General features: G+C 41.1%; 1 protein-coding gene across 2 annotated transcripts; it reads right to left on the reverse strand.

Moving 5' to 3' along the window:
* Window positions 1–8,920: 8,920 nt before the first annotated feature.
* Window positions 8,921–13,694, reverse strand: Fbxo48 (F-box protein 48). 2 transcript variants are annotated; one of them, XM_004673155.3, is made up of 3 exons: window positions 13,604–13,694; window positions 11,412–12,155; window positions 8,921–10,592 (listed from the first exon to the last, which is right to left on the reverse strand). In XM_004673155.3, exons 2-3 carry the CDS (start codon window positions 11,715–11,717, stop codon window positions 10,431–10,433), a joined length of 468 nt encoding a protein of 155 aa, XP_004673212.3. In that variant the 5' UTR covers window positions 11,718–12,155; window positions 13,604–13,694; the 3' UTR covers window positions 8,921–10,430. The 2 variants fall into 2 exon arrangements, with proteins under 2 accessions (XP_004673212.3, XP_044993666.1); XM_045137731.1 differs by having other exon boundaries at window positions 13,635–13,692.
* Between the last annotated feature and the right edge of the window lie 1,364 nt (window positions 13,695–15,058).

The following is a 15,058-nucleotide window of genomic DNA, read 5'->3' on the forward strand; positions in this document are numbered from 1 at the left end:
ATAAAGGAGATGTCTGCTTGCATCACATGGCTGACAATGAATCAGTCAAGCTGCACAATCAGACCCTTTGAGGGGATAAAATAGAAAGGGGATTGTAATGTGAAAGTCTTACACATGGTAAAGAATGCAGTACTTACTTAAAGATAGATATTAAGTGTCTCTTACAGATACACAAAAACTCATCTATACATACAGTGACTAAAATGCTACCACAGAAAATAGCTTTCAAAAGCAGAATGCGGAACTTGCTACAATGAAGACAAGGTTCTCAGTGGCTGTCAGGAGACAAAGCAGAAAGCTAAACTGGAAATTAGAGGCACTTCCTTCTGACTCTATGAGTTCTGATATAAATAAACTCCCCTCACCCCTGGCTCTTAGGCTGAAAACAAAAAGAGTAAAGTTAATTATGTAATAGTTCAGATTTTATTTTGTGTTTTCCTCTGAAAAAGAGTCAAAAGGCAAAAGTAGTGTGTCTTAAAATTTATAAAGGAAGAAGTACTGAAAAGACAAAGTAATGAATTTTTTTTTTTAATGGAGGAAGAGATTTATTGAAGCTTACAGATCCAGGGGAGGTTCCATAATGGCAGAAGAAGCTGGCCTGCCTTCACAGGACCAAAGAAGCACAAGCCAAAAGCCACACAGCACAGCATTCTTGAGGAATTCCAGCTAGGCACACTGCATATCTTTAGATTGATATTTGAAACCCACCATCCTGCCTTAAGATCCGTCCAGTGACACCTCCTCCAGCCAGGTGGCTGCAGATACAAAATACAAAGTAATAAAACACTGAATATATGGGGCCATCTATTCAAACTACCACATAAATACCAAAATAGATTTATAACCATCACATATTGTAAATTGTAAGAGAAAGTAATAAATTTAAAAAAGAGAAAGTAATGAAGGCTTACATCCTTAGCCATTGGGGAAATGAAAATTAAAACTAAGATTCCATCTCACTCCTATCAGAATGGCTGTCATCAAGAAAACACATGATGGGCTGGAGAGATGGCTTAGTGATTAAGGCATTTGCCTGCCAAGCCAAAGGACCTCAGTTCAAGTGTATTTCTTATGTTTTCCTCTAGTAGTTTCAGCATTTCTGGTTTTACATTAAGGTCTTTGACCCATTTTTAATTGATATCTGTGCAGGATGAAAGATGTGGATCTAATTTCATTGTTCTGTGAGTGGATATAGTTTTCCCAGCACCATTTGTTGAATATGCCATCTTCTTTCCTGTGTATGTTTGGTTTTGTTTTTCGAGGTAGGGTCTCACTCTAGCCCATTCACTATGGAGCCTCAGGGCGGCCTCGAACTCTTGGCGATCCTCCTACCCCTGCCTCCCGAGTGCTGGGATTAAAGGCATGCGCCACCATGCCCAGCTCCAGTCTATGTTTTCATTGATACTTTTGTGAAGTTTTAGGCGGCCATCGCTGTGTGGGTTTAGTTTTCGGCCCTCTGTTTTACTCCACTGCTCTATTCATTCGCTTTTTTCTCGCGCCTTCCGTCTTTGTCACTGTTGCTTTACAGTGTAATCGTAGGTGAGGACTTCTGATCGCTCCAGCAGTACCCTTTCTGCCTGAGTTTGGTTTTGCTATATACATAGTCTTTTGTGTTTCATTGTGAATTGCCAAATTGTTCATTTGAGTTCTGAGAAGATTTTCATTGGGTAGGAATTGCAGTGTATCTGTAGAGTACTTCTGGTAATTTGTCCATTTTTGTAAATTAATTCTGACAATTCAGGATCACGGAAGATCTTCTTTTATCTCTATTCTCACTAAGTTTCCTTTATAGAGAAGTTTTCTCTAACATCCTTGGTGAGGTGTATTTGTAAGAACTTTATTTATTTTTGAATTATTGTGATTATAAAGATAGGATTCCTAGTTTGTTTCTCTGTAAGTTAATTGTTGCATTATGTGAAAGTGATGATCCCTCTTGTTGTTGTTTATCCTTTACGGAAAACATTTATTAAATCTAGGAATTTTCTTATAGATTCTGTACGGTCTCTCAAGCACAGAATTATGTTATCTACAAATCAGAATAATTTCATTTCTTTCTTTCCTTTATTTCTTTTTTGGTTTTTTGAGGTAGGGTCTCACTCTAGTCCAGACTAGCCTGGAATTCACCATGTAGTCTCAGGGTGGCCTTGAACTCATGGCGATCCTCCAACCTCTGCCTCCCGAGGGCTGGGATTAAAGGCATGCGCTACCACTCTTCACTCTTTCTTATTTTTATCCTTTTCATATCTTTTTTATTTGCTTCTTGCTCTAGCTAAGACTTCAAGCACTATATGGACTATGAGTAGAAACTGTGAACTTTTATCTCATTCCAGACTTTAGAGAAAATGTTTTTAATTTTCCCCATTTGGCAAAATGTTGGCTATACAGATGTAATAATGTAAACTTCATTTTTCTTTTTCTTTTTGAGACAGGGTCTCTTTATGTAGCCCTGACTACTCTAGAACTCGCTATGTAAAAGCAGGCTAGCCTCGAACTTGTGATGATCCTCCTGTGTCTGCCTCCTGAGTAATGGGATTCCAAATGTACACCACCAAGCCTGGTGGCTATTTCACTTAATAGGTTCACAATGCCTTTGGAGGGTATCCCAGTTCCTTCTGCCTCTTGGATGCTTACGTTTAGTCTCTTGATGATGTCCCCAAATTCTTAAAAGTTATCATATTTTGTTTGGGCATTTAAAAAATAGTATATCTGAATGTAGTGTCTCCTCAACCTTGTTTTCAGTCCCTGATATTTTCCCTTCTACTTGATTTAGACCATAGGTGATGCTTCCCATTATTCTTTTTTTTTGGGGGGGGGTGGTTTCTCGAGGTATGGCCTCGCTGTAGCCTAGGATGACCTGGAATTCACTATGGAGCCTCAGGGTGGCCTCGAACTCACAGTGATCCTCCTACCTCTGCTTCCCAAGTGCTGTGACTAAAGGCGTGAGCCACCATACCCAGCTCCATTGTTTTTTTAATTATTATTTTATTGAGTTTTTCATTTCTAACATTTCTGTTTGATCACCATTCCCCGTTGCTTCTCAGTTTACTTCCTGAATTTCTCGTAATGTTCCTGAGTTTCTCATTCATTGAGCTTTCTTAACCATATCCTGAATTGATTTCTTTATTTCATCCATCTCCTTGTTTGTATCCTCTTTAAGGTCAGTGATCATTTTTTACAATTCGATTTTTGTTTAATTTCTTGTCTAAAATTTCAATCATTTAAGTATCTTTGGCTTCAGTAATTGAGGAATTATAATCTTTTAGTAGAGTTAGATTGCTTTGCTTTTTCATGTTTCATGTGTTTCTCTGTTTTGTTCAAACTGGTAATGAGCCTGGAGTGGTCAGGGGCCAATATATATAGTTTATTTGCATCCAGATTTTATTAATAATTATGTCCTATTCCAAGACTGGGTTATGAACTAGAGCAACAACAGAAAAGCTTCTAACTTTATTTTCACATACTGAACCAAGCTGATTGGGAATTGTAAAAACACTGGAAAAATTTGCTAATTTTTGCCAATCATCATACTTCTCTCACACACTATATAAAATGACCACATTATTTTATGTATTAATAACAGCCGCCCTTCCTTCCATTTGACTCCACCTACTTGTGCACACAAGTGATAATGGCTGCTGTGATCAGTGTAGGGCTCAAGTCCCTACTGTGCAACGAGCCATTTACGTTCCAAGCTTCCCTTGGTATACAAAAAATTATTTTTTTACCCCAATTGCTCAGGCAATAAAACCACAGATTAATCACTGGGACCTCATGAAATTACAAAGATTTTGCACTGCAAAGGACACAGTGAAAAAAGCAAAGAGGCAACCTACAGAATGGGAAAAAATTTTCGCCAGCTACATATCTGATAGAGGATTAATATCTAGGATGTACAAAGAACTCAAAAAGTTAAATAATAAGGAATCAAACAAGCCAATCAAAAAATGGGCTATGGAGCTAAATAGAGCATTCTCAAAGGAAGAAATACGAATGGCATATAAGCATCTAAAAAAAATGTTCTACGTCACTAGTCATCAGGGAAATGCAGATTAAAACTACATTGAGATTCCATCTCACTCCTGTCAGATTGGCCACCATCATGAAAACAAATGATCATAAATGTTGGTGGGGATGTGGAAAAAGAGGAACCCTTCTACACTGCTGGTGGGAATGCAATCTGGTTCAGCCATTGTGGAAATCAGTGTGGAGGTTCCTAAAACAGCTAAAGATTGATCTACCATATGACCCAGCTATAGCATTCCTAGGTATATATCCAAAGGAATCATCTCATTTCCTTAGAAGTACGTGCTCAACCATGTTTATTGCTGCTCAATTTATAATAGCTGGGAAATGGAACCAGCCTAGATGTCCCTCAACTGATGAGTGGATAATGAAGATGTGGCACATTTATACAATGAAGTTCTACTCAGTGGTAAAGAAAAATGAAGTTATGAAATTTGCAGAAAAATGGATGGACCTGGAAGGGATTATACTAAGTGAGGTAACCCAGGCCCAGAAAGCCAAGTGCCACATGTTCTCTCTCATATGTGGATCCTAGCTACAGATGATTGGGCTTCTGCGTGAGAAGGAAAATACTTAGTAGCAGAGGCCAGTAAGTTAAAAAGGAGATATAAAGGGAAGAGAAAGGAAGGGAAGAGGGTACTTAATAGGTTGATATTGTATATATGTAAGTACAATGATTGAGTTGGGGAGGTAATATGATGGAGAATGGAATTTCAAAGGGGAAAGTGTGGGGTGGGGGAGGGAATTACCATGGGATATTTTTTATAATCATGGAAAATGTTAATAAAAATTTTATAAAAGAAAAAAAAAGTATAGACAATAAACCATAGTAATCCCCCCCACCAAAACAAGATTTCAGTTCGAATGATTGAGATGGGGAGGTAATATGATGGAGAATGGAATTTCAAAGGGGACAGTGCAGGGGGGGAGGGTATTACCATGGGATATTTTTTATAATCACGGAAAATGTTAATAAAAATTGTGAAAAGACAAAAAAAATCAAAAAAGAACTATTTTTTTAATTTTTATTTTTTTAATCTTTTCACAATTTTTATTAACATCTTCCATGATTATAAAAAATACAAAGAATTATTTTAACACAATCCAAGACAACAACAAATCCTAATATTTATTCAAAATGCTTTACGCTGACTAAGGTGACCAATAATGGAAAACAGTAATATTTTTAAATACTTTATTTTCAAGTGTTTATTTAAAACAATGTGACAAAGTACTTCTTTCCCATTTCCCTATTGCATCTTTGGAGAAGACAAGAACAATTATCCATATATTAACACTAAGATCAATCATTTCATACATTTTAGGAATTAGATAGTCTACTTTAATACAGTCTTGTGCAGTATCATATAGTAAGTCTGTTCCTGTACTAATGTAAATTTTAAATTATTTACAATAACTTAAATTTTGTTATACAATCTGAGTATAATTAAAATAAATAATGATAAAGCAATTTAACAAATAATTATGGACCACACTACATTGGCAGGCATGGGGTACAGAAAAATAAGTTAAGAAACAGACCCTGACATTAATGAATTCACAGTCTAAAGAAGCAGGCAAAGAGGCAATTTAACGTAGTATGGCAGCCTCTGAAAGTGCTATAAACACAATAGAAACATGAGAGGTCACTTGTTCTAGAATGACAGCAGTTAGGGATGGTTTTCAAACAAAGACAATGCACTTTACAAAGTATTTTGCAGAAAGCAAGAATTAATAGTGGATGACTGAAAGCACACTCTAAATACATAAACACAAACTGTGCAAAGACAGAAAAGTGAGAGACTATCCATGTTTAGGCAACTGCAAATTGTTTGGAAGAAGTGAACTGAAAGTTGGAGGCTGGGGCGATTGTGAGAGAAGCAAGCAGGCCCAGGCCAGACTAGGAGGGCTCTGCTGGGGACATCTGGTCTCTACCCGAATTAGTAAATTACCGAAGTTTAAGGTGCCACGTGGATTTGGAGCTTTTAGAGAGACTGATTACATAGTGATGGTAAGAGAAAGGAACTGGAGGTAGGAGCACCAGTTGAGAGGTCATTGTAGGATTTCCAACTTCAATAAGATCAGAAATAATGAAGATGGAAAAAACGAAAGTGGAGAAAAGCTGGACTGCTCAGCGATCCGGACCACTAAAGCAGGAAGAACTGACTCTTGACTGTAAACAGAGGATGGGAAAAGCGAGGGAGCTGATGGCCTTGAGGTAGAGTGGAGGAACAACGAGGTGCAGGAGTGCTGATTCAGCAGGACGCCAACATGTGTCTTTGGGGTGATGGGCACACCTGACGCTGAGTCACACACGAGGACATCACTGGCACCGGCAATGGCAGCTGACACTGGGAATGCAGATGGAGTGACACAGGCAACTCAGAACATAGGCAGCCGATATCTAACCCTTCACAAACACCAACCCGCAATGAAGGAAAGTGAGTCTCTGCAAGAAGCCAGAGGACTGGTCTGGGAGGTATGAGAGATATGCAAGAGATGCCAGCCACAGACCAGGAGAGAGTTACAAGAACTAAGTGTGTACGTATATCAAATCCATCAACAGCTAAAATTTATCAGTCATCTAACACGGTAGTCAAATGCATCTTAGGTAACAGGTCTTAATCATGTGATGTGGACACTGGACTATAGTAGATTAAGAAAGGAATGGGGCTGGAGAGATGGCTTAGCGGTTAAGGTGTTTGCCTGCAAAGCCAAAGGACCCAGGTTAGATGCTCTAGGACCCACGTAAGCCGAATGTACAAGGGGGCACGCATGTCTGGGGTTCGTTTGGAGTGGCTGGAGGCCCTGGTGTGCCCATTCTCTTTCTCTCTCTCCCTCTCTCCCTCTCTCCTTCCTCTGTCTGTGTCTGCCACTTTCCCTTCTCTCAAATAAATAAATAAATAATTTTTAAGTAAAAAAAAAGGAATGACCGATAAGGAAGTCAGAGGCAAAGAACTATGTTTAGGAGGACAAGGAATTGACAAGACCAAAGACGAAGCAGGTATTTTAAAAAATTAAAATATTAATGTAAACCACAAGCACCACATGCTTGAAAAACAGACAAAGGAAGCCCCATGCAGCAAGGTTCCTAATGCGAAGGCCAAAACACCATTTGTATCAGCTCAGACAAGCAGACAGAAGGACCTGTGTCACCGTCTTAAAGTCCAACAGGTATCTCTACAGCTCGTTTTCCTTCTGTTAGACGTATATTCTCTCACTGAGGATCCACTCCTCTCTGTGGTAGGAAACAGAGAAGAGGGCTTCTTTCTTCCAGTTATTTGCAAAAGGGTAGTTAGGCTCAAAACAAGAGGCTAAGGGAGTCAGGACGTATAAATACTAGCAAAGGGGAAAATGAGAAGGGCAATTCTCCATAATCAGGGTGGCCTCTACTAACAGCCAAAGAAGATGGGCAGTAAAGGTGTTGGGTGAAGTCCATATCCATTACAAAGAAATAGATCGTATGTGCTGCTATACAAAGGTACTAAGCAGCAAAATGCTTTCACACCTCTAATTTTTCCCTTATTTTTCAAATTTTCAAGGTGCTTTCACATTACCTGTTACTGAATAAAATCAGTCAGAAACCTTCCTCTCTAATTACAATCATCACATTGTACTTGTTAAGAGGGTATGGACAGAAGACAATGCGGTTTGGTTTAAAAATTATACACTGTTAGGCCTGCAAAGCCAGAGGATCCCAGTTTGACTCTCCAGGACCCATGTAAGCCAGATGCACAAGGGGGCGCATGTCTGGAGTTCGTTTACAGTGGCTGAAGGCCTTGATATGCCCATTCTCATTCATCTTTTCTCTCTCTCTCTCCCTCTCAAATAAATAAATAAATAAATAAATATTTAAAAAAATAAAAATTTTACACTGTGACTACCAGAAGGAACTGGAGAGAAAACACAGGAAGAGGCAGGCTACCCGTCTTGAGATACTTGAATGGCTAACGTAAGAAAGACAAAGGGTCACCGGGCATGGAGCACTGCCTTAAGTCCCAGCACCTGGGAGGCTGAGGTAGAAGGATTACCATGAGTTCAAGCCAGCTTGGGGCTACAGAGTGAGTTTCAGGTTAGCCAGGGCTAGAGTGAGTGAGACACTACCTCAAGAAAGAAAAAGTACAGAGGGGATGGGGAGATGGATTGATGTTTAAAGGTGCTTCTTTGCAAAGCTTGCTAGTCGGGGTTCAGTCCCCAAGCACTTATGTAAAGCAAATGCAAAGTGGTCCATGCATCTGTAATCCCAACACTCTGACCTCTGCACACACACGTGCACACACGTACACACAATACTACTAATAAATGATTTTTTAAAGGTCTGAATCAGTCTGGTTCTAGAAGGCAGAACCAGAACCAGTGGACAGATGTTAAGAGGTGGTCTTCAATTTATTGAGGAAGAATTTCAAATGACTGGACCACTTCCTCAAGAGGACTATTTTACGGCAAAACAGAAAACTATTACTAGAATTTTCTTAACTTGTTCTGGCTGATCTTGGTGTACTGATAGAGGAAAATATTGAATAGCCCTAGAAACAGCATTGTCTGATGTTCAAAACCTCTTTTAACAGGAGATAATCAGGATATGGTGGATGAAACAAAAGGAATTTGTGTATAGCAAGGTATCTCTTTGGTCGTTGTCTATTAAACATGGGCTTCTTGGATTCTTATTTTGATACTACAAAAAAAAACTTCATTCCAATTAAAATGTTTGGCAGAGGGCTGGAGAGATGGCTTAGCAGTTAAGTGCTTGCCTGTGAAGCCAAAGGTCCCTGGTTCCAGGCTCGATTCCCCAGGACCCACGTTAGCCAGATGCACAAGGGGGCACACGCATCTGGAGTTTGTTTGCAGTGGCTGGCGCGCCCATTCTCTCCCTCCCTCCCTCTCTCCCTCTCTCTCTCTCTCTCTCTCTCTCTCTCTCTCTGCCTCTTTCTATCACTCTCAAATAAATAAAATAAAATGTTTGGTAGATTTTTTTAATGATGGTTTTGACCAGATTCAGAACAATCCATCAAGCCCTAACATTTGACTTTGTTAAAAGTTATAACTTTCTAGGCACCTTTACTTCTCTTTTTCGTTCAAGCAGATGAAGCCGCAGCTCTCCCTCGACAGACTATTCCTTCTGAATGTGGCTACTTTCTGCAACACAGGGACTCTGTCTACAGTGGGACATCCTTCTTTTAAGTAGGGAGAGAACAAAAAGGAGCCCAACGTCCTTGGCTCTGGTAGCCAAGAACATGTTTGCTTGAACTATGAGGCTTGTCCCTCAAGGAGGTTTTGCTGAGGCAAATATAATGTGGCACAGTTCTGATGGTAGTTAAGTGTTCTGAAACTTTTCACACATTCTGAGCCTCTGAGACAAATCTGAGGTTTGTAGAAAGTAATGAAAATTTAAATCTAATGAGCATTAGTCCCAAGATTAGACTGTTTAAATAAACTACAGGTTTAACACATTTTAAAATAGTTTCACCATTTCATATTTCAGTCTGAATCTACTAAAATGGCAATTTTAAGGTTATTGAAATGCAATTTTGCTATTAATTTAAATGTATTGTGATTACTTTCACTTAGTCCTCACAGGGGTATAGTTATGATCACTCATTATCTAAATGAATCTGGGGAGGTTGCATTTTGGGATTTCTGCATATAGTATTGCATGGTGTCCTCATGTGTGTGCAGATGCAAGTGGCCCACACACTTGCATACAGAGGCCAGAGCACAGCATGTGCCCTCTGTCACCCTTCCGCCTTATGTCCATGAGACTGTCTCTCACTGAATCTGGAGCTCAGTGGGTTCGGGCTGGACTGGCTGACCAGTGAGCCCCAGCTGTCCTCCTTTCTCTGCCCACTCAGCACTGGGAACTCAGGCATGCCTGGCCACACCTGGCTATGCATATGGGTGCTAGGGATAAAACTTGGTCCTCATGCTTACTCAGCGAGCACTCTCACCCACTAAACCATCCTCCTAGCCCCCATTCCTAATGAGTCTTTAAGTTAGTTTCTTCAAATATTTGAATTATCGTTAAAGGGCTGGAGAGACTGCTCCGTGGTTAAGGCACTTGCCTGAATTACTGTTAAACAGAAAATACCAATACACTATCATTTAAAGCAATGCACTATGCTAACATAAATACATGAAACAATACATTTTGAAATCATCTACCAGCATATTATTTCCCATAAAAATAACATCTCATGGTTTATCCACACAGTACAATAAACCACAAAAATATTTTACTAAAGTGCAAAATAAAAACAAAGCTCTAACTTTTAATATTTTTCCATCTTTTCTTTTAAATATTAAGTATTTAAAAGGCAGAGTAAAACCATCAGCAGATCAAACAATTTTTTGCAGTCCAAAAGTCATCTCAAGAGTCACCAAAGTTATGAGAACTATTGGGATTTTTCGACTTATCTTTCCAGTTCAGCTTCTAGAATTTCACCCCACGTATCTGCATCCATCGGACACATGATTTTCTCTGGCAGGCTAACAGAAGAGCATATGTTGCTGTATCTGCCGCTCAGCCAATCACATTTCACCTTACTCTTCTGATAATTTCTCAGGAGTATCACCTGAAAGGGTAGACCATCATCATCCAAAAAGAATGTTGCAGGAGTAGTCAATAAAAATAAATAAATAGATAAAAATGCCAGGCGTGGTGGCACATGACTTTAATCCCAGCACTCAGGAAGCAGAGGTAGGAGGATCGCTGTGAGTTCAAGGCCAGCCTGAGACTACATAGTGAATTTTAGGTCAGCCTGGGCTATAGCAAGACCCTACCTTGAAAAACCAAACAATAAAATAAACAAAAAGAATATAGCTGATGGATAGCTAGTGAGCATGCTTAGAAGTACAGGTGCTGGCTTACAGGCCTGATAAGAAGATACATTACTTATAGTTTATACACATGTAAATAAACTCAACCAATAAACAACCAATAAACTTTACTGGAAAAACTGAAGAGGTAGAGTGATAAAAGGAAAAACAAGCCGGGCGAGGTGGCGCACACCTTTAATCCCAGCACTCAGGAGGCAGGGGCAGAAGGATCACTGTGAGTTCGAGGCCACCCTGAGACTGCACAGAGAATTCCAGGTCAGCCTGAGCTAAAGTGAGACCCTACCTCATAAAAAAAAAAAAAAAAAGGAAAAACAGACTTCACTGTCCTTCAGCTTAATAGAGGAAAATTCCTGAATTCCTGAATCTAAGATTTGAAAGATATAAAAGGATGGATGGGAGATGGTGTGAGTTGAATATAATTCAACTTTAATGCCTCCTCCTCCAAAGTCAACACCCTCTACAAGGTATTCTACATAAAGCATCAGTTACAGAGTTGTCTCAAGCTTGGTACCGTGACACTGAACAACACAGTAAACTGCAAAGGTCACGCTCACCCTCCAGGAGTAGCCACTTTCCACGTCATCATCTATCTCTCTTTGGCACACAGCTCTTAAAGTCAAGCAGTGAGGTCGCCATAAGGAGTCGTTGTTTCTTATTGCGTGATTCCAACTCCTGCATGTCACCGAGGCTCTGCACAAACTCCGAACGTCTAGCTGGCTGAAAATTTTTAAAGTGACTTCTAGAGGCAGTAGTTCAACAAAGTTATTTTGACTCTCGTTTTTTCCTTTTTCAATACTGGCAGAATTCAAGTCTATGCTGGAAACTGCCAAATTATTGTTCCTCTTGGAATTTTTCTTCATGGTTCGATGTTTTAACCAATTATCCCCATCTGTAACCTGTTACAGAGCAAACTGTAAGCCTACCCAGCGTCTTTAGAACAAACTATAGATCCCACCGTAAGTCAGATTGCTGGGAGTGTGATTTAAAGAATGTTACATTTCTTAACCTCAGCCTCTCACTCTGTGAAATGGGTAGAACTGCTTCTCTCTTGTGAAGACTGACAGGGATGGTGTACAGAACATGTACCCTCATATATGAGAGGCTTCTTTTTCCAATGTTTTATGTCAATGAGGCTGTTTTTCTACAGTTTTTTTTCCCCAGCACCTGGTAGTCCTAGAAGGTCTGTCATCCGAGTACTAAGTGGGTCTCAGCTTCCAAGATCAGCTGAGATTGGACGGGTTCAGGGGGGTATGGCCCATGGAGTTTACATGGTTCTTGTTGTTGCCAAAGAAAATTATCTGTAAAAAAGGGAAATGATTGTCCACATCAGATCATGTTCACTGAATTTAGCAGTAACAGGTACTGTAAGAATACATTCAAGTGTTTATTGAAGGTACTTTTGAAACTGGGTGTGAAGCTTCTACTAAACTCATAAATATTTGTTTCCTGTGGGAATTAATACTTTGCAATTAAGTTCCTCTCCTAAGATTTGTGGCTCAATCATAAACCAACTGAACTTCTCATAGCTCATAAAAGAAGTATCTGCTCGCACCTATTGAGTAGATGTTTAACACCAATTTCCTTGAAATGGATTAAAAGGAAGAGATTCTGGTTAGAATCACAGTCTCATATATTTAACTTTAAGACTGGTGTTTTAGAAATGAAGCTATCCTACATGCCTGTCAGTGAGGCCATCAAGTCAGTCACAATTATAAACAATGTTTAGGCTGGGCAGTCCTTCAGTCGGTAATGTACTTCCCTGCAACTATGGGGAATGGAGGCACGTATAACTCCTGGCAGCTAAATACTTTTCACTCAGCTAGTATCAATTCCCCTTTCTTTCTTTCTTTTTTTTAGGTGGTGTCTCGCTCTAGCATGGGCTGACCTGGAATTCACTATGTATTCTCAGGGTGGCCTTGAACTCATGGCGATCCTCCTACCTCTGCCACCACGCCCGGCACAATTCCCTCTTCTAGATGTCCTACTTAGCTTTGTAACTTTGGACTAAGCTCACGGTGAGCTTAGGGTGTTTCATTAGTCTGTTAATGATCTTAAGTGAATTGTGGCCAGAATTGTAACGTTGTGATGAACACAGACCTTCTTGTAGGTTTTGGAAAACAAGAAAGCAAAATGGTTTTTAAAAATGAGCACGGGGGCGGGGGGTAATGGCTTAGTCGTTAAGGCGTTTGCTTGCGAAGCCAAAGGACCCAGGTTCGATTCCCCAGTTCCCAGGTGACATATGCTTCTGGACTTCGTTTACAGTGGATGGATGCCCTGGTGTGCCCATTCTCCCTCTCTGCCTTTGTATTTGTCTCTCAAATAAAATTAAAATTTTTTAAATGAGCATGAATCAAGAGCAAGTTTCTGCCACACATCATCGATACAAACCAACAACAAACCAGATTTTTTTTTTTAAAGAATCTCATAGTAAGAGAATGTCACCGTGCACTCAAAGTTTTGTTACTTCTCCTGCTTGGGAAGCCTTTTCATTTCTGCCCCTTCTTCTTGCACAGTGACCCTCCATCCCCCTCTCAAGTGTCACTAGGAGGCGGCGGAGGGTGGGCACCGTCCGACCAGACTAGCTCCACGGGACCCCCACGGGCCGCCGTAGGAACCCCACTCCATCCGGGCATCCCTCCCGGGTGCTAAAGCCGACGCAAGCGTAAACAACAACAACCGCCCGTGCGCCCGCCGGCTAGCGCGGCCGCACTTCCGGGCACTGAGCCCGGCCCGAGACCCCGCACACCTGCGCAGTAGGCAACGGAAGAGCCTCCTACCCCCGGAGCCCTGGGCGTCTTCTCCCGCGCTTTCAAATCCTCCCGGATTCCATCCTTCCCGGAAGCCCCTCGCGCCCCGCCCGCCGTTGTCCCGCCCCTTCGGCTGGACGTCGCAACCACGCAGGCGCCGCGCGCGGCCTTCTGGGAGTGGTAGTTTTCCCGCGGAGTCTCCGCTCAGAAAGCGGGAGAGGGTGGCGCGCGGGGGGACTCCAAGATCCGGCGTCCCAGAACACGGTGGGCGGCGAGGAGGGATGGGGCCCGGGGTGAGGCGGTCAGCCCCGCCTGCGGCCCTGGCTCGGGCTCAGGGCGGGACCCCGAAGTCGGGGAGCCCCAGTTTGCGGCCAGCGTTTGAGCCTCAGACCCTGGCGGCTGCCTCGTTGTTGCAAGGTCTTTGCTGGGTGTCATTGTTACTCTTTTTCAGTAATATCAGTAGCTGTCCTTTAAGTAGATGTGTGTGTACCAAATTGAATCCGAACCTCAGGAATCATTGATTCCAGTGGTTCTCATTATTCACATGAAAAACTTGACCCATATAATCGTTATTATAAGGTGACGCCGAATACATACTGCCACTTACCCCCTTAGTAGGATTTGGGAGTTCAGTTTGCAGATTTCATTGTGGAATTCCACAGATCCTTTCCTCACCCAGTGTAGTCAGTGCCTCTTGCTTAGTGTTCAGTTCGTTCGCCTTGTGCAGCTCCTGGCATTCTGAGACATGCAAAGATGGACGGGACATGGCTCCTTGCTTTCTAAGAATTTTCTCTTGGACGGGTGAGAAAGACTCGTGGCAGCTACTATCGGGAAGTAAGGGATGTTGCTATCCTGGGTCACTTCCAGCTCCATGGACTAATGGGTGTAAGCCAGGAGGCCCTCTTGGGAATAGGAAGCTGGAAGAGTGGTTTGAAATTGTCTTGCGGACATAGGTCCTAAAGGGGTGTGTGCGTTATGTAAAAGTAAGTAAATATGTATGCTGGAGCATTATTGAGGAAGTAGAAATCCACACTCTGCCCCACCCACACGTGAATATTTAGCATCATTTACTTTTTACCCCCCTTAGTTTCTTAGCTTATACAAACATTTTGGAGCTTCCTGGAATATGACTTGTTTCTTTTGTTTTAAAATATTGATTGACCCTAAATTCAGGTATGTATTTTATCCAGCATTCAAATGCCTATGACTAACATATTTTGACTTGTTTCAAAACAAACAAACAAAACAAAACCATGTTATCAATACAGAGTCCTGTGGGTCTGGTTAAAAGATGGATAGATTTGGGGCAGTTGTCTCTTATCAACATCACAGCAGGTTGTTGATTGATCACTTGTTGCTTGTCCTGTGTATTAAATTCTGATAAATGTGACATAGCCTATTTGGTTTACATTTTTTAAAGTAATGATTAAAAAGTCAGTCAAAATTCTAGTTAG

This window comes from Jaculus jaculus, chromosome 18, assembly GCF_020740685.1.
Source record: "Jaculus jaculus isolate mJacJac1 chromosome 18, mJacJac1.mat.Y.cur, whole genome shotgun sequence".
In the NCBI taxonomy this organism is placed as follows: Eukaryota; Metazoa; Chordata; class Mammalia; order Rodentia; family Dipodidae; genus Jaculus; species Jaculus jaculus.

What these genes read in the sequence shown, in the direction of transcription:
- Fbxo48 (XM_004673155.3), bottom strand. Translation starts at nt 11,717, where the DNA reads ATGAAGAAAAATTCCAAGAGGAACAATAATTTGGCAGTTTCCAGCATA. An exon ending in AAAGTGGCTACTCCTGGAGG is followed by an intron (nt 10,593 to 11,411) that starts GTGAGCGTGACC and finishes CTACCCTTTCAG; the next exon opens with GTGATACTCCTGAGAAATTA.